The following is a 20,803-nucleotide window of genomic DNA, read 5'->3' on the forward strand; positions in this document are numbered from 1 at the left end:
ACAGCAGAAAATTAAAATGTACACAAATTCTTTAAAAAAAGAACCCATATGATTTTAAACATTGCTCTGTGCTTGTATCTATTAAAGAAGTAGGGTAGTTGAGTACTCTCTCCTTATGCAAAAACCAAAACACAAAATATCATGCCTCAGGATTATTTAGAACCCTTGCAGCAAGACTTGGAGCATGTTACGATGTTTTTCGACAGATTTTTAAAATCGGGTTGAAACAGAGCCCCTAAAAATCTAGGAGTGATAGTACAGTCCTGTTTGTATAGTTGGAACTCCATAAGTACATGCATGTACTGTATTACCAAACATCAACATTCCAGGATAAAAGTGTTAACTGTGGCGATTTTATTTTTTGTTTGTTTTTTTAAATCCTGAGATTAGTGTATGGTCTGAAGCAAAGAGACCGACATAATTAAGCAAATCATTGTTTTATTATAAAATGGAGGGCAAGATGCTGGTCTGTTAATGTTGAAAGCTGATAAAAGGTCTGCCAGTTTGCCTTCACACACCAAAAAAAAAATAATAAAGTTGGTCCCAAAAAGTAAAAAAAAAAAAAAAAAAAAAAAAACAACCCACACAAAATAAACTATGACCCCCTTTACCTATGCAATGCTAGAAAGGTAAGAAATGACAGTCATTACAGACCCTTGAAGCATTAATAGGTAAAAACAAAATCTAAAATAAAAATCTGTCCGCTTATAAATTAAGCATCTCCTACAATGCAAGGACTTTTTTGTACAAAAGAAATTGCAATATGATTTTTCCTAAACATAAAAAAAAACAGCTGCTTCCTCGATATAAGGTAATGATAAAATACAGTTCTTGCTTGGTTGTTTTTCCTCAGACTGTTTCAAATATATAAAAAAATGTGGCAAGTTGTAACAATATTCCCAAGGCTGTTTTTTTTCCTGTTAAAAAAATGCCAGTGCATCAAATGCAGACGATACAATATAAATTTTTATCCTTTCCACATCGCAGGAATGATAAGGTACTGATGTAAAGGTCTGTCCCTGTATGATGCAACGTCCCTGCTGAGAGGCTTATCATAGCTTAAATAAAAAAAAAAAGAAAAATTGCATGGAGAAGTGTTTAAAAACCTTCTCTGAATACTACAAAAAGGCTGAGAATCATTAAAATTGAAGCCAGTGTGTGTATACATATATATATATATATACACACTCAAATATTAAAAAAAAAAAAAAAAAATATTTATGATGAAGAAGCCACATTTTGTTCAAGGATGTCTGGCAAAGCAGTTCAGGAAATAAAATAAATTCAGTGCCAAAAAAAGATTATACATTTATGCCTCTACCAATAAATTTCAATATATTTGGCAGTCACTCTTTTATAGGTAATTTTTAATAATCCACTGAATACTCATGGTGCACAGCTCAATATAACCTTCAAAGCTGCAGATTTCTGGAGTCTACTAAAAACGTTACATCTTCTGCAATTTGCCCAAAGTGTAACCTATAATATTCCCCCTGCAGAAGCTTACAGATTCCAAGGCTCTTCCAAGGAAATGCTGCATTAAGGTGTTAACAGTGTCTTCAGTATCCAGTGTAAAGTACTCAAATAAAGCTGTGGTTCTTAAAGGGATAAAGAAAACTCATCAAATCAGTTCATATAAGCAGATCAGGTAAGCACGAGAACCTATGTACAAAACTTTGCAAAAAAAGGCGCTGGTTGTGTTTTATGCAGTTAACCAAAAACCCCCCAAAAAACAAAAACTGCTTATTATGCTCAATTCGTTCAATGTGTTGACAAAGTTCCAAATTCAGTTAATGAATGCTCCTTTGATTATTTCCCACATATTTTGCAGTCTGCTTGATAATTGATAAGTGGAGGGAAAAAAAAATATATATATATATATATATATATGTTTGTATGGAACTGATCCACTACCTGGTCCTTGTACTTAGATATATACAATTTTGCAATAATTGTGATGACAAAAACAGTGCCCTGAAATGTCCTGTTAGCATTCCCTTAAATGTTCATACACTGGTGACGCTTCGAAGATCAGAAAGGCTTCAAATTAAAATTAGTGCATACACAAGTGAAAAATAAAAGCAGGAACATCATGCACCTGATGGTGTTCCAATTTTTTTTTTTTTCTTTCTTTAAAATAAAAAAAGTCTTCACAGATAAAGCCTCCGTTGGCAGCCATAGCTCAAAGAAAATGAAACATTTTTTCCTTCAAGTAACAGTGTACCTGACTGAGTGCAAGCAGCGTCTCATCTCCTGTTTGATTCCCATTTGTGAAATGAGATGACAATGCAGCTGTAGTGCAATTTGCTATTTGTTTAGTTCTTCAGCAATGTCCTGCATGCTTTCAGCAAATACTACAACTGGCCATTTGAGGCCGCAACAAGTTCCTGAAATGTGTTTTCAAAGCAGCGCTTAAGATCACTGTATGTTACCACAAGCACACTCTTCTCGTCTCTGGAAATTAGGCTCATTTTCTCTGGCACACCAGCATCCAGCTGAAAAGAAATAGGCACATCAGTTATGCATGGATGAATACCATAAAAATCCACCATGATTCCATTCAGATCAGAAGAGAACATAAAGCAGAGGAGTACTCCTCATATTGCAAGCATTACACGACATGAGTTACCTTGTTAAGACAAGTCACAATATGACTGAGATCGATCCATGGGGTTCCCGCTTCAGTCACCTGATGAAATAGATGATCCCTAAAGAGTTTCAACAAGTATCTGTCCCCTGTTTCAGACCAGGCTGGGTCTTTCTGGAACCTATTTTGGAGAAGCACACAACTGAACATTTACACTGTGTACACTATAATCAAACTTGCAAAGCAGGATTACACAGAACGCTGGCAATTAAAGATTGACAGCATTTTAAACATTTTCTACAGAGAAGGGCCCATAATGCAATTGAAAAGCAACATTCAATTCTTGCCTTGTATCCAGCAGCATGCTGCTCTTGACATCTTTATTTCAGCAAATCTAGTGTGTCCTCTCCCACCCCCCACCACCCATTGGAGACTAGGACACGAGGGTGGCAAAACACTGCTCTCCAATCAAATGTCCTGTGAGCAGCATTTAATTAAATAACAGTGACTTATTCAGCCGAAAGGCCTCTAGTGGCTGTCAGAAGATACAACACGAGGAGAGTTAACCATGCAAATAAAAACCTTGCCGTATGCACAAAATGGCCTGTACATTGCAGGACTAAATGGACCATTGCATTGATATGAAGTATACTGTGGCTATAGTGGCTGTTAAATATTTTAAGGGGGGGGGGGGGTTATAAGCTTTTTTTTTTTTAAACTTATGAAAATAAAAACACAACTGCAAACATATGAGGATAAGCAAATAAGTGGTTTATAACCTATAAGTGTTTTTTTAATAAGGTCTTTGTTAAAACGTGGTATCTTACTCTGGTCGTTCATTAATTGTTCCCAGCTTTGCCAACAGTCTGAACAACCTTCCATTCTGCACTTCCTGTGGGGAAACAAAGCAGGCCTGGATTTACAATACAGACATTAATGCATTGGTGTGACAGTGTGGTCAATACACCTTCCTCCCTGAAGAATGAGAAAACCGCATATGGCCATTTTCCTGCACTTATCACACGCAGTAACCCCAACCACAAATGTTACACACTGGAACAGATGAAGGCTGTCAATGAAAGAGCAGAAAGTGTTGGCAAGCATGCAGCATGAGCACACTACAAGACGTGGGCGCACAAATATGCATAAAAATACATGGAAAGTTCGACAAGAGGCATGCATCAAGCACAAACGAAAACAAAAAGGAGGCAGACACAATTAAGGCATCCAGAGGGATATTTACTAAACTGAATGGAAATGCACACATAAGAGGGGCATAGAATGCGAAAGATGAACTACACATTTCAAATATCTTTTGGTTGGGAGTTTATGAAATATGCTGAGCTCTAAAGGAGATCTATCAAAAGTACTAAATAGTGCACTACCCACCTAATTTCAGCAAACTGATGTTACTCTGAAAACCGCTGTGACCACTCTTAACATTTAATAGTCTTCGAAACATGGCCACAGAGGTCAACAGAATAGCAAGCATGAAAGCTAGGTTCAAGAACTCCCCTTCTGTATATGTAGAAATAAACTTTTTTGATACAAAATCTTGTGTTCAAAAGGGTTGCCAAAACAGGAGTACAAATACAGACTGAACACAGCTCCTAATGCATTTCATTAATATGGACACTTACGGTTTATGATTATGCATGAAATGAGCTTTGCTCGGTTTGTATTTACCCACTTTTTGGCACTATTTTTGAACACGAAAGAATTTTATAACAGAATGACAGGCTGTTCATCTCTAGATATACAGAAAGTTCCTGAAACGATTTCAAATTCCATATGTTCAGCTCACTCTTAATAGGGCTGGGATTGCAGATCTTCTGGTTTGGCAAAAGCTAGCCAAAGTGAGCTTATTGGTTGCATGTTTTGAATGCACTGGATTCCTGGTTACTTAAAAACTCCAGCTTAAGATGAATTCTAAAAGAGCACATTAAAGCTTTGAACTTAAATGTAAATGTGCAGGTTTTCTTAATCAAAAGGATTGCTTTGAGTGTACCTTTGGTGCAAAGTAGTCAGCCCCCTCCCCCACCCCCATTTTTATTTTTTTTATTTTTTAAAGGTAGTGATTTCGAGTCAGGGTATGTCAAGTACTGTGTAAGCCAAAAACTTTGATTTATAGATGTCAGATGTTCTGATACAGTGTTACCTTTGCAAGGTCCTCCTCTATGACATCATTACGCATTTGAGCAGAGTCCAATTGAGTATAAAACCTAGCACCAATCATTGGCATAATGTCATTTACACTGCGTAGCCTGTTTTGGTCAGTCAGCAAATATCTGCAGAGTAATAAAAAATTTCAAGTTAGTCTAAGAATACAAACACCCCAATATAAAATAATGTAGAAGTACACAGTATGCCAGTGCAAAGTTTAAAGCCACAAGCAAAACACATGCAATTAAAAAGGTTCTATTATGTATTTGACGCTTACCAGCTGCACGTTTTTTCACTGGTTAGTTAAGGTGAGCCAACAGTTATATTTAGGCAAAAATAGACAATGAAAATGGTAAATTGAAGATCTTCCAGTACTATTATTAGTAACTATTAATCTGCCACAAAGTATTGATTCATGAAAATTCCTATACATTTAATACGGTTTACATGCACACTGCCTCACAAATCTAGCTTATCCAAGACTACAAATATGGGACTCCAAAAGCAATTTAACGGAGATGTTGAGGGTGGTCAACGTAGACCGTTTAAGCACCATAACCACTGCAGCACACTATAGCAGACATGTGATAGAAAGAACAATCTGTCTTTTCATTTTGTACAATTCATGTTCTTTGACAAAAAGCCTAATTTTCATTGACCTATTTAAGCAGAGATTTTCTTATACCTCTATTTCAATTTATATTTGCCAACATTTCCAGAATTTAGTGTGCCCTTACAAAATTAGGTTCTTCAAATCAGAAGAGTAGTTTATGGTCACAAGCTCCATTGCTTTCTGCAGGTTTTCCCGTTGAATGCCTGCCAGAGAATTGCAAGCCAATGCCAAGACAACCTTTCCCAAGGAGATCATATCTGCTTGCTGGAAGAAAAATAAAATTTTGGTTCTAGAACAAATTAAGAACTCGGTAAATCTGTTTTAAGAATGCTAGAAGAAAAAAAAAAAAAAATCTTACTGGATACGCTCAAGCAGGAAACCAGTGAAGTGGAGGTTCTAGCACACCCATTAAATACACTGAGAACAAGCATTGTTTTTACATTAATGTCTTACCTGGTACTGAGGCATAAGAGCTACTGGATTCTGACTGCCATCATATGTTAAAACATCACAGATCCCAACACAGTTTATACGAAGCCTTAAATATGGAGAGAGAAAAAAAAAAAATCCAGTTAAAACTTTCCATTCTTTTATTTTATAAGACTTTAATGTTCAGAGTCTCAATGTTGTTTTTATGAACAGTTTTAAATACAGACCGTATCCTGCATTTATATGTGGAAATAATAAAATACTACATGCTGAGAAAGCAGCAGAAATATTCAGTGTATTTCAGTAGAGCCAGTTTCACTTTAGGAAATCTTTTTATTTGGTAGAACTCTAGATGCAACCCCCCATTAACAAATCTGCCATCAGTGTGACAACTGTGATTGTTGTCACAGGCCTGGACTATTAGAGGAGACAGACTCTGATCTTTTAATCTACTCAGGACAGCCATCAGGGGTACAGCTTTATGGGGCCTGAATATCACACATATGCAGCAAGTAGAGATCTACAGCGACAAAGACACATATGCATGCATAGAGTACCAATAGATATATGTTGCAAAAGGACACAGACACACGCAGGCCCTGCTTGCTTCTATAATGAAGATGTCCAGTAGAGTCCAAGTTCCATATCCATCGGCAGGGCTGGACTGGGGGGGGGCCCACTGAGAAGGGACGGGATCAGATAGAGTTTTGTCATCAATGACAAGCATGCTCCCTTTCAAAGTGAGCATGTTTGTTCAATGCTCTTCCAGGGCAGACCATGTGCCGAGTTCTGCTGAAGAGCTCTAGCATGAGAAAAGGGCCCTGTATTTGTTCTTCACAGTGCAAGCAAGTTTAATAACATGCTTGCGATGTGTTTTTTGCAACTGGTCTCTGGTGTGTCTATAAATGGGATAACAGGAAACAAAAGGGCAGGGAAAGAGTATTGTGCATGTGTTTGGAGCCGGCTTGTGGTATTGCTTGTGTGTATAGTGAGGAAGGCTGAACTTGATGGACGCAAGTCTCTTTTCAGCTATGTAACTATGTAATAGTGAGCCAATTGTGGTGTGGTATTGTGTAATAAGGTCGGTTTTAGTCGTGTAATGTAATGCATGTGAGGGGGGTGTGTATGTATGTGAATATCTAGTACAGTCTAAATATAAATATATATATCACACACACACGTTTGGAAGTGTTGGGGGTTCTGTGTGGGATGCTGCGTCTTGGAGGTTCTGTGTGTGTGGCATTGTATTGTGGCACCTTTAGGCTGGGGGGACCGTGCTGCTGCCATCCCTGGTGGTGCTAGTGGAGAGTTGCCCTGTGGGGCTCGAGTTCACTCATGGGATCGGGAGCGTTACCATGGGGCTGGGGAGGGAGAGCTCAATCTTGCAGTTCCGCCGGGTCCTCCTCTCCCTCCCCAGCCTCATGTCTGCGCAAGTAAGCCGGTGAGGGAGATCTTTGATCTCCCCCACCTGCCCATCATGGAATGCAGCATGGCCGGCGCTCTGATGGCACAGGCCCAGAATAGACTGGCAGGCCCCTGCCGGCCTCGGCCCATGGCGGCCCACTGGGCATCAGCATCCTATCATGAGAATTCCGGCAGGTTGCCATGGCAATGCAGAGAATAGGAGACGATCTGCTGCCCGACTGCTTTAGGTTGAAGATTGAGACACTTGGGCCCCCTCTTCAATTTACAATCTGCTATGCAAGGAAATACACACACTATACACTCAGGCGCCCAGGCCTTGAGCGGTGTAAAGGGCCCCAAAATATCTGATGGCACTCCTGCCCATTAAAGCACCTTCTCAAATTAGTCAGTTGTATTTAAACTTCTGCACTGTTAGAAGGGAGATGGTTTCAACACCCATTCGTGTAACATAGCCAGTTAACATTGCTTACAATACTTTAACTAGCCGATATCTGTTTTATAGAATATACAAGTTTCACTTCGCCTTACCTTGATTTTCCAGTAATAAGAATCTTCGAGGGATCCATCACACGGCATGCTAACCCAGCTGTGTGAATGCTTCGTAAAGCAGAACTCAACTGGACAATATAAGCCCAAATGAGAGATTCGGGAAGCAGCCCAGCATGTTGACGAGGCACTGGACCATCATGCTGGCCTGGAGAAAATACATTGTATTATAAATTACAGAACTTTTTGTAGACTGGGAAATATATATTTAAAAAAAAAATAAAAAATACAATTCGTTGCACATAAAATTCAGTTTTCCAAAGCATGCATATTTTGTTAAATGTAATCTATATACTTGCCAGCACAATGTACAGATGGAACACAATTCAGAATAAAGTGTTAATATATCATTTGTACCAAAAAAAAATAACCGCTTTAATACTAGGTAGAGCTACTGGCACTGTACCACAAAACTTATTTTCGAGTATTTAACATATCAAATATAGGACTTCTTGGATAGTAAAAGATTTTTAAAAAGTTTACAGTAATTGCAGCAAGTACAGTAAGCAAAATAAAGGTTTAGTGCATTTATACATTTAAAACCAAAGCCATTGATTCAATATGAACTAAATTATAAATTTACTTGTAGCACATAAATTTCACATTTTAGAAATCTGATTGCATTTGCCTATTTTAATTGACAGAAGATTTAAAATAGACTATAAAGAGCAGATACACTGCAAGTTCACAAAAAAAAACAAACCAAAAAGAGTTAACACTTACCCCACTTACGCTTTGTAAAATAGCCATCAGCACTTGGGTCATTATAATGTCTGCTCATCAATGTTTCACTTGCAGCATGAAAGTCATAGGCAAACACAAGTGCTTTGAAACAGAGGAAAGTAATATTAAGCTTTGAAAACTTTCTAAACTTTGTAACAAACAGAGGTGATTAGTTGAATGATTGAACTACATGACTTTAGTTGTGGCACCTAATGACTGCTCACTGCAATACTGAAGTTAATTTCCATATTTCCCAGACTGCATTAGCCTTCCAATTGTGAGCACAGGAAAAGATTGGTTACGAGCACCAACAGCAGATTAGCCCAGTGCTCCGAGGCTATCAACTCTTAAAGTTGAAGGGGCTAATGTAAGAGTAAATGTCTTCATTAGCCAAGCTGCAACAACAGTACAGATTTAGCAGAGCTTTAGGCTCTTCGTCAAGTCGTCTGATAACTATAGAACATTTGTTCATGCCTATACTCTGCTCAACAACCACAACAAGTTGTACTTAAGGTAATTCAACTACCTCTTTAAATCAACACGTTTTGTTAGACAGTACATATGCCTGCTTTAAACTAATCGCAGGATTTACATGACAACCTAGTATGAAGGGGAGGGGTATCTAACAGCATTCAAAATCTAGTACAGTCTAAATGGTACATTGCTGAATATAATGCAGATTCCATTATTTACCTTTGCCATACATTTTGCCTGATAGCACAATCATCATCATGTACTGGCACAAATAATGAAGCTTGCTTTTACTACAGACTGAATTCATGTGGGCTACCTATGCCCTCTCAGTAAAACCATTACTTTTGGGTGTTGCTACAGACAAAGTTTGGTCCCTGGCATGTCCTATTACTGTTCTCTTCTGTCCTGCTTTTATCTCCATAAATTGGTAGGTTATCATTTTCTATAATTATAGAGTAACTTTCACATTACAGACTAAACAAATTCATGTAATGATTTAGTTATTTTACTAGGATTTAACAGTGCTATAACACACTATGTACTGCAGATCTGTTAACTTACAATGTTCTCCAAACGCTTTGGTTGTAAACACTTCTCGCAATGATACAATGTTTGAATGCTGAACTTTCTTCCATGTGTCAACTAAAGACATACACTTTGTGTTCACAAGACGAAAGCCTGAAATGCAAGATTAAAAGTGAATGAAAAAAAAAAAAAAACACAACCTATGGTCATAAGTGAAATCTGAATAATCCACTAAAGCAGGTGTAAGATGTAGAGATAAATGGCTTAAGTGGTTTGTGTGGTAAGAGTGTCCTTTATTAGTTTTACAAAAAGTGCAGATTACAATAATTAGCACATTTATAAATTAACCTTGTTACATTCCCCTGGCTGTCAGACAGTCAAGTTACTTCCTGGAAGTGTAGATCAATGGAGTCAAACTCAATACTTCGCTAACCGCCCAAAGAACCTGCCTTGCAAAGACTTCTTAATGAACTGCATTGGGAAGTCTGACTGGACTGCCAAGAGATATGCAACTTTTACAGGCTTATTTATTTTAATTTTTTTAGATATAGCCCCCAATAAAACAATACGTTTGTTTGGATATATCTACAGATTTTTTATTGGTTTGGGCAATAGTGTCCTTTTAAAGGAGCATCCTAAGCACCATGAACACTACAGCATTGCTTAGTACCCTGGCACCCTCCAAGTAATCACTTTCCATTTTAAAGCAGTTTGACTTTCCCTGGGGTCCACTCTTTGCAGCCAGAAGCTCATAAATCAGAAGCCCATTGGTGCTACAGCCACAAGGGTTTTTAGAATACAATTATAATAAAATAAAAATAAATAATATCAATACAAAAGATAGCCAAGATACAATACAAAATTTTTTTTTGTAGATTTAATAAAAGCCATGCATCTTAGATTACACTGTATTTAGAATTGGTTTTAAAAATTGCCCTTTATTTTAAAAAGCAGCATTTCACTGGGTGCAACTGGAAAATATTTACTCTTGAATGCCAGTGCAAGGCAGGTCACCTATCGAGCAAACCCCTAAATGAATCCATTTAGTTGTGTTTCTCAGCATTGAGCAGTTTATACTAACCATGTACCCTTCGCAGACAGTATGTGAGATCATCTTTGCTATTTACAGCTTTGTAGCATGATGTAGTGAATCCAAAGTTGCTAGACTTGTGTATCCGATTTGGAGGTGGCAGTGGTTCAAGAGGAAAGAGGCTGTGGTAACTGTCAACTTCTGGAGGTACTCCTGTACAATGTCAAGTCGATACCAGAGACATTGGCAGGTTGGAGGGAAAATAGAAAAGGGAGGGAAAAGAAAATGTTGAACTTGTTATTTTTATCTCTTTATACAGGTTTTCATTTAAAGGGACACAATAGGCACTTAAACAACTTTAGCTTAGTTGAGTGATTTTGGTATATAGATCAAGTCCCTGCAGTCTCACTGCCCAATTCTCTCATTTAAAAGTTAACACTTATGCAGCCCTAAGCACACGTGACTTACACACTTTCCCAAATACTTCCTTTAGAAAGAGTCAAATGTTTACACCTTTATTATTGCACATTGTTTAATTTGGAAAATATTCTCCTGCTCTTTTAATAGCTTTCTACACCCTGTAGGAGTTCAATTTACAGAGCAGAAGATAAAAACTTTTAAAGAAAGTTAACATCTGATGGATAACGAAACAATTTGTCATGCAGGCATTGTTAGTCACAGCCAGGGGAAGGGGTACCTAGAGCTGCATAAACCGAAATAGTGATTTAACTAAATGGAAAAACAATTCAGCAATGACACTGAAGGGGCATAACACATACAACCAAACTGCTTAATTAACAAAAGTTGTTTTGATGCCTTTAGTGTCCCTTCAAGTTCACATTAAGTTTTGCTTGCGGGCATAGGGGTGTGAATGCACCATATATTAGATGCCTGAAAGCATATGTACTCATGGACTATTATGGAAGATGCCCAATGAGAAGGAGACACTTCATAAACCAATGTGCAAAATATGCAGCATCTTTGATTTTATACCTGCCCCTCTTGCATTTTTCTTGCCACATAAGGCATCTGTACACTTTCACAGAAAACTGATCAGACCTGCTCAGGTGGTTCAGTTGATTGGAATAAAGAAAAATTAACAGTATCCTCAAAAAGATAATGGAAGGCCATGATTGCTGAAAGATCAGCAGTTTCCCAAGAGGAAATCACTAACTATGCAACATAACATGAGAATGTTGTATAAAGGCGCTTTCACAAGATTATCAACGTTCATAAATTCTCTGAATACATTAATAAAACTAGCGTTTTGCCTTATAGGGTAGACTAGCACAACATTTTTTAACAATGCATTTTGCAGAAGAGATCAGTGTCTGAACGCATGTGAAATTTATTAAAAACTCACCTGGCATTTCAGCTTGCTCCATCTGAGCCATTGTTAATAAATGACGATTTATTAACTCCTATGTAAATAAAATAATGAGAGTTGGAAGAATTTATGTTAATCTAGTGAAAACAAGTTTCAGATCTAAGTTAGTAATAAAGTACTCTTCACAAATTGTTTTAGGTTTAGTAAAGACAAAAAAAAAAAAAAAATCTTAGCTGGTGTACATAATTTTTCCAGACCAAAAAAAACCACCAAGCCACATTATGTGAATCAGGCAGCCAAACAATGGATTATTTGGCTTAACAGATTCTGACATGAATTTAAACTAATATTTACACATTATACACATGCAGTCATAAGCCTTCTGCTACATGTTCAATTTGATCAGACATATGTTCATTTTCAGAAAAAACAAAACAAAAAAAAAAAACCTGAAGTTTCAGAACCATCTTATGGAAGGTAACTTATCCATATGTTTAATTAACGTAAAGTCTTGATGTCAGCAGCAAATAGTAAAATAAAACTCCAATGCTTAAAAAAAAAAAAAAAAAAACAAACACTAACCACACTATGGAAGTGGAAGGAAAAAACTAAAACTGCTTAATTACACAGTGGTGTAAGTTTAAAAGAGGGTAGTGAGCACTATATATTAAGAAAATAAAAGGCTGACAATTATGTACATACCTGTCTAAGCTCATCGGCCATAAAGAAGGAAGGTGCATTTGCTTTTGGCTGCATGTAAGCAACGTGAGGAGCAGTTTGAGGATAAACATGATAGTTTGGAAAAACCTTTGTGAAAATAAAAATATAACCATTCACAATTTTGTTTTATAATAAATCTTTAAGCATAGATGTGATTTAAAGTAACATGCATTTTCAGTTTTAAACAATCAAATTTATAAACAGGTCAGGTAGCACCAAATGTTTAAGAGCACTGACTGAACATACCATTCCTGATAAAGGTGCTGGAGTGGTGTCTGTATAGAAATAAGTTGTCCCTCCGACTGTCTCCTTCTGTATGACCTGTCCTGCAGATGGGGGCTGGGAAACAGAATTTGTGACTGGTGTTGAGGCACTAGTAGGCACCATATAGGTTGCTGGGTTTGGTGTATGGCTCCGCCGTCGTGGAGCAGGTGATGTGTGGGGTGTAATTTTGGGGGAATGAAGTGGAGAAGACCCAGCTGATAGGGACATCCCTAAAATAAAAACAAAATATAAAAAGTAGTTCTATCTGCAGGTATAAAAGTTAGGCCAAAAATAGGCAACAGCAGCACCAAAACCAATACGCGTTAAAAAAAAAAAAAGTTGTGCATCTGAAATTAAATAACGCTGGCAATGAAAGTTTGTTGGGAGATCTTCTCTAGTTACCTATGTGTCATAAAAAGGGTCACTAACTGCTATAAACTACAGAGACCCTGTAGTAATTCTAGTTCTAAGACTCCCCTGACTCCAATTCTTTGATGGACACACTCCAAGTGATAAACAGAATTGCTATTAGGGGATAAACCGACTGTATACGACTTTCCAACAGTGATTTATGAAAAAAAATATTAAAAAAAATAAAAAAATACCCCCTTTCACCAGAATAAGATACAGCTAGTGGGCGTGTCTTCCGGAGAAAAAATAAATAAATAAAAGTCTGCAGAACCAATAATGTGCATCTACAGTAAAATTTAAAGGAACACTATATTGTTGGGAATATAAACTGTAGGGCCCCTGTCCCTAGTTCTATAGAAGTCTCCCCATTGCGTGCGATAGAGTGCACCACATGTGCATTCAAGTTTCTGATCTGTCAGTGCATCTAGTGGCAGTCAGGAAGACAGCCACCACAGGTGGCTTTAACCCTACAATGTATGGTTTTTCAAAAACTGCAATGTTTTACTGGGTCACTGCAGCCAGACCACTTTGAGTTTTAAAGGAAAGCATATTTATGGTCATTCACTGATTCTGCTTCTAATGCATTAGCTATATAATCCAACGGCTTGCACATTAACTTATCTGTGCATCAAAAAAATCAAGGTGTCCATTTTGAAAAAAAACAAACTTTCACTTCTTAAATTGTCATCATTTTACAAGTGTCAAGGTAAATACAGAAAAGGAGAAGTGATGTACCAACATACATAACAAAAACAAGATGTTCTGAAGTGAAGAAAGTTATTTAGAGAATTGAAAGTACTACTATGAATATTGTACATAATTTTACATAAATGCAAGTGATTGTACTGAACTATTCCAAGTACAAAATACAACCTTGGAGCAAGATTTATTTTGTAGAAGTGGTGAAACCACTATGGAAACCAAAATAGTTCAGTTGTTGTGTGCTCTGTATTTGCACACAAATTGCTCTTTACACCCAAACTTTACATTTTCAAGTAATTGCAGGGTTTGTTTCAGGTTCAAGGTTGTAATTTCAAAGAAGGAGAGGCAGAATTGTAAGGAGACCATAGGAAGACCTTTATTTGAGAATACAAGATGTCATTGCCAATTCAATCTGTTCTTCAGTCTCTTATTTTATATAGTGCGTTAATTACTTATGTACCTACATCTTCTAGATCATTAATAAGCACATTACACTCAAGTTTTGCATGGTTTCACAAAAACAATGGATAAAGACATTTACATTCATGTCCAAGCTCAGGCAGTCTGCTACCTTATAAATGCATATTTCACAACAAGTGCGCACAGACCATAGTTTACGTTTGGGAAACTAACTTTACATTTCTTACAGAGCTTCAAGATTTCATTAGTTGGTCTATCCAGCTTGACGTTTTTACCATAGGAGATTCATATAAACACACAAAGTGAGAATAAAACAAGTATGTCCCTAGCTTTTGAGCCCATGTACAAAAACACATTGCAGACCAGCAGTTTACAATTGAAGTGACAAAGTTTTTTTATGTTTTTGTTTTAATAGAAGTAGTTTATTTGCTACAGAATTTGAAGAAAAGAGTCATGCAAACTATCACCTGCTCACAGAGCAAAATAAACCTTTAATGCACCTGCAAAAGCACTAGGTGGAGCACTAGTGAAAATTACATATTAATTTCCTGTGTAATAGATTGTCTGAATGCTGTAGCCATGAATAACTATTGTATCCCATCAGTAGAATAAAAAATATATATATATATATATATATATATATATATATATATATATATATATATATATATATATATATATATATATATATATATATAAATAATAGCCCCTACGGAAAAAAAAAACATTTTTCATAACTTTTTCCCAGATGGTACTCTGCCAAGCAAGGACACTTGGGAACTTTTCAATTAAAACCCATCTCTCTTTAGGAAAGCTTATGGCCTCCCAGACTAATCACTACCTTACATACATGTCTCTTGCTCTATCCTAAAGGGCGGCACTTTACTCTTTCCTCCAGCTCTGCTTCACTCCCACCCTTTTTGATCGCTATTTCCTTTCCTAATGTGTTTTATACCCCACACCCTATAGACTGTAAGCTCGTTTGAGCAGGGTCCTCTTCAACCGATCATTCCTGTAAGTTTTATTGTAATTGTCCTATTTATAGTTAAATCCCCCATCTCATAATATTGTAAAGAGTATTAGTATTATACTAATAATAATTACACTACAGCCAGCCTACTAGAGGATTTTAAACTAACCTGAATCATTAAGCAGGATATTAGAACTAGGCAGCTTAGACCAGTTCGCATCTAATGGACAGAAGTCCTTAGAGTGGACAATAATTGACAAATATGACCAACCCAGGTTATACCAAGACATAAAGGTTACCTGGTGCAAGACCAGCTGCAGCAGGACCTCCCAGAGACGGGTGGGAGAACAAAGCTTGAGAGAAGGCAGACATGCTGGATTGAGACATATTACTCAACCGTGAAGTTGATCCTCCTTTTGGAATAAACTCACTGGCAGTAGGGTTAGGAGCCTAAAAATAGAAAAAAATAAAGTTCGTAAATTCTCTAAAGACTTAACAAGGATATATTTATTAAAAAAAAAACAAAAAAAAACGAAACCCTCCACCCCCCCCCAAAAAAACCCCACCACCTTAAGGGGTAAGATGACAATCTGAATGGTAGGGCTCAAATATAGAACATGGGGAGGGAAAAAAAAAACCCACACAAATTAGACTTACTATGGAAACAAAGTATAGGACAACTTATATATATTAGAAGTGCCAGTATAGTCCTGAAAATATACAGAACAATCAAAGAAATCAAATAGCACAATGAAAAACTAATACTTTTGGGAAACCAAGTATCATAGATGAAAAATACATTGTTGACAAATATAAACGGACAATGAAATTATTGTTCATTGCTTGCATACTGACTTTCATGTTCTGTATTACTCAATATCAAAACTTTTGTATGTGTTGCATTTTATACATATGACTAACTTTTGCTAGGACTTCATTTTTCAATGGTTTTTAAACCCTTATAAAAGTACACCACAAATAGGATATAAATTATCTATATACTATCTGCCCTCTATCAATATCCAGACCAACCAACATTAAATCAGGTGGAAGTCATGAGCTAAATACTTGAAACGTGAAAAATAGACAATACTGTTCAAGGGGCGCAGCTTGATCTGCAAACTGAACAGACGCATGTTGAGAGGGCTCCCAATTATTCAGCTGATTCCCCAGGAATACGAGACAATACCAAGCAGATATCTATGCCAAATTGTACTACCCATGTTGGCTTATTGACACCTTTGCTAGCCTAAGCACCTCCTGTCACTCAGCTAACTCACAAGTGTCCAAAGTGGCCATCACATAGGATTTTGAAAACAGACATAAAAAAATTCACAACCTCTTCACTACATTTGAAGGCCTATAGTATACATACCTTACGTCTTTGAGATATGGTGAGCCCGGAAAAGTCATTAAAAAGTGTAGAAGCTGGAGAACCTAAAGGATCTGTAAAATATAAACAAAGTCTGCGTTTGCATCTGCCATATTAACTAGTTTCCATGTATGAGTAAACCATTAATTAAGGAATCCATTCACTATACAGTGGAATATAAAAAAAAAAAAAATATTGGCACTCCATGCATCAACTGTAGTGATTCTGGTGCTAAGACTTCTATAGCACCATTGCATAGTAAAAAGAGTCAAACCCAACATATTTGCAAGCACAAAAAAACTAAAATGAATAGAATGGGCATACAAGCAGACCATTTTGTCCAAACTACAGAAAGATTCCAGCAGTTTCCAAATAAAATGCACATAATAAAATCATTTTTATAATTCTGTAATACAGTGGAAAATCATGTTAAGACTATAATTTAAAGTCAAGTTACTTTTTCTGGCCCCAAGTCTAAAAGCATCATGATTATAGAGAAGGTGGATAACCAGGGCAGGCGCTACCATTAGGAGAATAAGGCATTTGCCTGGGTCACCCACTGGGAAGTTTCCTGGTGGTTTGCTAGTGTCTGGGGCTGAAACTCTGGGTGAGAGGCTCTTTAACCACCCCCCAGGGCAGCTGCTTCATCTGCATCAATGGCGCCAACGAGCAGAATGCTTCCTGCAGGCAGGGGAAGCCGGGATATGACCTGGTATCCCGGCTGCCCCCTTGCCTGTGAAGACCGGAAACACAATGCACGGCTCTCCTGCTTCGCCCAGCACAAACAATGCTGGTCCTCTTCTCCTGTAACAGCACTCCATTAGGGCCATATGAAGGCTAAGGGGGACTAGTTATTTAATATACGTTTGTACATTGGTATGTGTTTGTGTGTTATTTGTGGGTTTAAAAAACAAAAGCTATAACTATGTAAAACTAATATGAGTGTGTCTGTCAGTGAGTGTGCAAGTGACATGTGTACGTGTGTACGTGGCACTAGTGAGAGCGTAGGTGACGTGTGTACATGTGTCAGTGAGAGTTTGTAAGTGACACTGTAGGTGTCAGTGAGTGCGAGAAATTTGTGTATGTCAGTGATAGTGTGCATGTGCTAGTGAGTATGTGGCCAATTATATTTATAATACATATTAATATAATTATATATTATAATGAAAACGTTTTACTTACAGTGAACGTGTAAGACAAGTTCACTGTAACAAATTAAACCCCATCATTATGAATTAAATCCCACCAAATGAATTTAATACATCGATAAATTATGTATTCCGTGTCTTTTTCCAACTACACCTCCTCTCCTCGTCGTCCCTCAAGGTTCAGTTCTTGGTCCCCTTTTGTTCTCCCTCTATATCGCCTCTCTTGGCAAACTCATTAATTCATATGGATTCCACTACCGCCTGTACGCCGACGACACCCAGATATACTACATCTCCCCCGACCTTTCCCCTGCTGTCCTACAGCGTGTCACCAATTGCTTCTAATTAGATGTCCTCCCACTTTCTGAAACTCAATCTCTCTAAAACGAAGTTTCTTATTTTTCCTCATCAGAACACTGATCCTCCTCCTTCACTCTCCCTGCAAGTTGACGGTACTTGCCTCACCCCATCCTTTCAAGCTCGCTGTCTTGGTGTCATTTTTGACCCTGGCCTCACGTCCAGTCTGTTGCTAAAACCTGTCGATTCCAGCTTAAAAACATTGCCTGCATATGCCCCTTTCTTATGCAAGATGCTGCCAAGGAGCTTGTTCATGCTCTAGTAATCTCTCGCATGGATTACTGTAATTCCCTCCTAATTGGTCTCCGCAGAAGCCATACTGCCCCCTTACAATCTGTGATGAATGCTGCTGCCAGGCATCTTTCTCTCCTCCCACACCGGCTTCCAGTACCCTACAGGTGTCAATTTAAAATACTAACCCATACTTATAAAGCCCTAGCCAACTATAGCCCCTCTTACATTTCTTCACTGATTCATAGGTATGCCCCCTCTCGTTCTCTTCACTCTACTGGTGACCTTCTCCTGTCTGCTGCTCGCAAGCTTACACCTGCAAGACTTCTCACGGGCTGCTCCATTCCTTTGGGACAGCCTGCCTACCCCTGTCAGACTCTCCCCTAGTCTTCAATCCTTTAAAAAGTACCTCAAAACCCATCTTTTCAGGATTGGTTATGGCCTCCAAGAGTAACTTCCATCTCTCAAATCTTCCTCTTGCTGTCTCCTAGAAGGGCCAAACTCCAATCTCACCTCCAGTTCTGCTACTTCCCCCCATGTCTATTTGCGGGCTCCCTCAATACCCTTCCTATTGTGTTTTTATACCCCCACCTCCTCTAGATTGTAAACTCGTTTCAGCAGGGTCCTCAACTACCTATTGTTCCTGTTACATTTTGTTATTGTCTCAATTGGTAAATTCCCCTCTTATTGTAAAGCGCTGCGGAATAAGCTGGCGCTAAATAAGAACAATGTAAAACGTATGTATCTGCTGTGTGTGTGGATGGATGGATCGGCAGTGTGTGGATGGGTGGATGTATCGGCAATGTGTGTATGTGGATGGATGGATGGATGGATGTATCGGCAATGTGTGTATGTGGATGGATGGATGGATGGATGTATCGGCAATGTGTGTATGTGGATGGATGGATGGATGGATGTATCGGCAATGTGTGTATGTGGATGGATGGATGGATGGATGTATCGGCAATGTGTGTATGTGGATGGATGGATGGATGGATGTATCGGCAATGTGTGTATGTGGATGGATGGATGGATGGATGTATCGGCAATGTGTGTATGTGGATGGATGGATGGATGGATGTATCGGCAATGTGTGTATGTGGATGGATGGATGGATGTATCGGCAATGTGTGTATGTGGATGGATGGATGGATGGATGTATCGGCAATGTGTGTATGTGGATGGATGGATGGATGGATGTATCGGCAATGTGTGTATGTGGATGGATGGATGGATGGATGTATCGGCAATGTGTGTATGTGGATGGATGGATGGATGGATGTATCGGCAATGTGTGTATGTGGATGGATGGATGGATGGATGGATGTATCGGCAATGTGTGTATGTGGATGGATGGATGGATGGATGTATCGGCAATGTGTGTATGTGGATGGATGGATGGATGGATGTATCGGCAATGTGTGTATGTGGATGGATGGATGGATGGATGTATCGGCAATGTGTGTATGTGGATGGATGGATGGATGGATGTATCGGCAATGTGTGTATGTGGATGGATGGATGGATGGATGTATCGGCAATGTGTGTATGTGGATGGATGGATGGATGGATGTATCGGCAATGTGTGTATGTGGATGGATGGATGGATGGATGTATCGGCAATGTGTGTATGTGGATGGATGGATGGATGGATGTATCGGCAATGTGTGTATGTGGATGGATGGATGGATGGATGTATCGGCAATGTGTGTATGTGGATGGATGGATGGATGGATGTATCGGCAATGTGTGTATGTGGATGGATGGATGGATGGATGTATCGGCAATGTGTGTATGTGGATGGATGGATGGATGGATGTATCGGCAATGTGTGTATGTGGATGGATGGATGGATGGATGTATCGGCAATGTGTGTATGTGGATGGATGGATGGATGGATGGATGTATCGGCAATGTGTGTATGTGGATGGATGGATGGATGGATGTATCGGCAATGTGTGTATGTGGATGGATGGATGGATGGATGTATCGGCAATGTGTGTATGTGGATGGATGGATGGATGGATGTATCGGCAATGTGTGTATGTGGATGGATGGATGGATGGATGTATCGGCAATGTGTGTATGTGGATGGATGGATGGATGGATGTATCGGCAATGTGTGTATGTGGATGGATGGATGGATGGATGTATCGGCAATGTGTGTATGTGGATGGATGGATGTATCGGCAATGTGTGTATGTGGATGGATGGATGGATGGATGGATGTATCGGCAATGTGTGTATGTGGATGGATGGATGGATGGATGGATGGATGTATCGGCAATGTGTGTATGTGGATGGATGGATGGATGGATGGATGTATCGGCAATGTGTGTATGTGGATGGATGGATGGATGGATGGA

The 20,803-nt window shown here is 38.4% G+C and overlaps 1 protein-coding gene across 1 annotated transcript in view; it reads right to left on the reverse strand.

Annotated features, from left to right (window-relative positions):
- Window positions 1-1,234: 1,234 nt before the first annotated feature.
- The window catches only part of PAN3 (poly(A) specific ribonuclease subunit PAN3), a 41,294-nt gene continuing 21,725 nt past the window's right edge, over window positions 1,235-20,803 (reverse strand). The window contains exons 4-18 of the mRNA XM_063429533.1: window positions 16,705-16,775; window positions 15,629-15,779; window positions 12,809-13,056; window positions 12,545-12,649; window positions 11,879-11,936; window positions 10,567-10,728; window positions 9,522-9,638; window positions 8,487-8,588; window positions 7,746-7,911; window positions 5,817-5,901; window positions 5,488-5,627; window positions 4,746-4,875; window positions 3,415-3,479; window positions 2,630-2,768; window positions 1,235-2,495 (exon numbers count right to left, since the gene is read on the reverse strand). Of these exons, the coding sequence (XP_063285603.1) occupies window positions 2,355-2,495; window positions 2,630-2,768; window positions 3,415-3,479; window positions 4,746-4,875; window positions 5,488-5,627; window positions 5,817-5,901; window positions 7,746-7,911; window positions 8,487-8,588; window positions 9,522-9,638; window positions 10,567-10,728; window positions 11,879-11,936; window positions 12,545-12,649; window positions 12,809-13,056; window positions 15,629-15,779; window positions 16,705-16,775 (1,880 nt within the window). The 3' untranslated portion in view covers window positions 1,235-2,354. The remainder of the gene's footprint in view (window positions 2,496-2,629; window positions 2,769-3,414; window positions 3,480-4,745; window positions 4,876-5,487; window positions 5,628-5,816; window positions 5,902-7,745; window positions 7,912-8,486; window positions 8,589-9,521; window positions 9,639-10,566; window positions 10,729-11,878; window positions 11,937-12,544; window positions 12,650-12,808; window positions 13,057-15,628; window positions 15,780-16,704; window positions 16,776-20,803) is intronic.

This window comes from Pelobates fuscus, chromosome 1 (genome assembly GCF_036172605.1).
Source record: "Pelobates fuscus isolate aPelFus1 chromosome 1, aPelFus1.pri, whole genome shotgun sequence".
Lineage (NCBI taxonomy): Eukaryota > Metazoa > Chordata > Amphibia > Anura > Pelobatidae > Pelobates > Pelobates fuscus.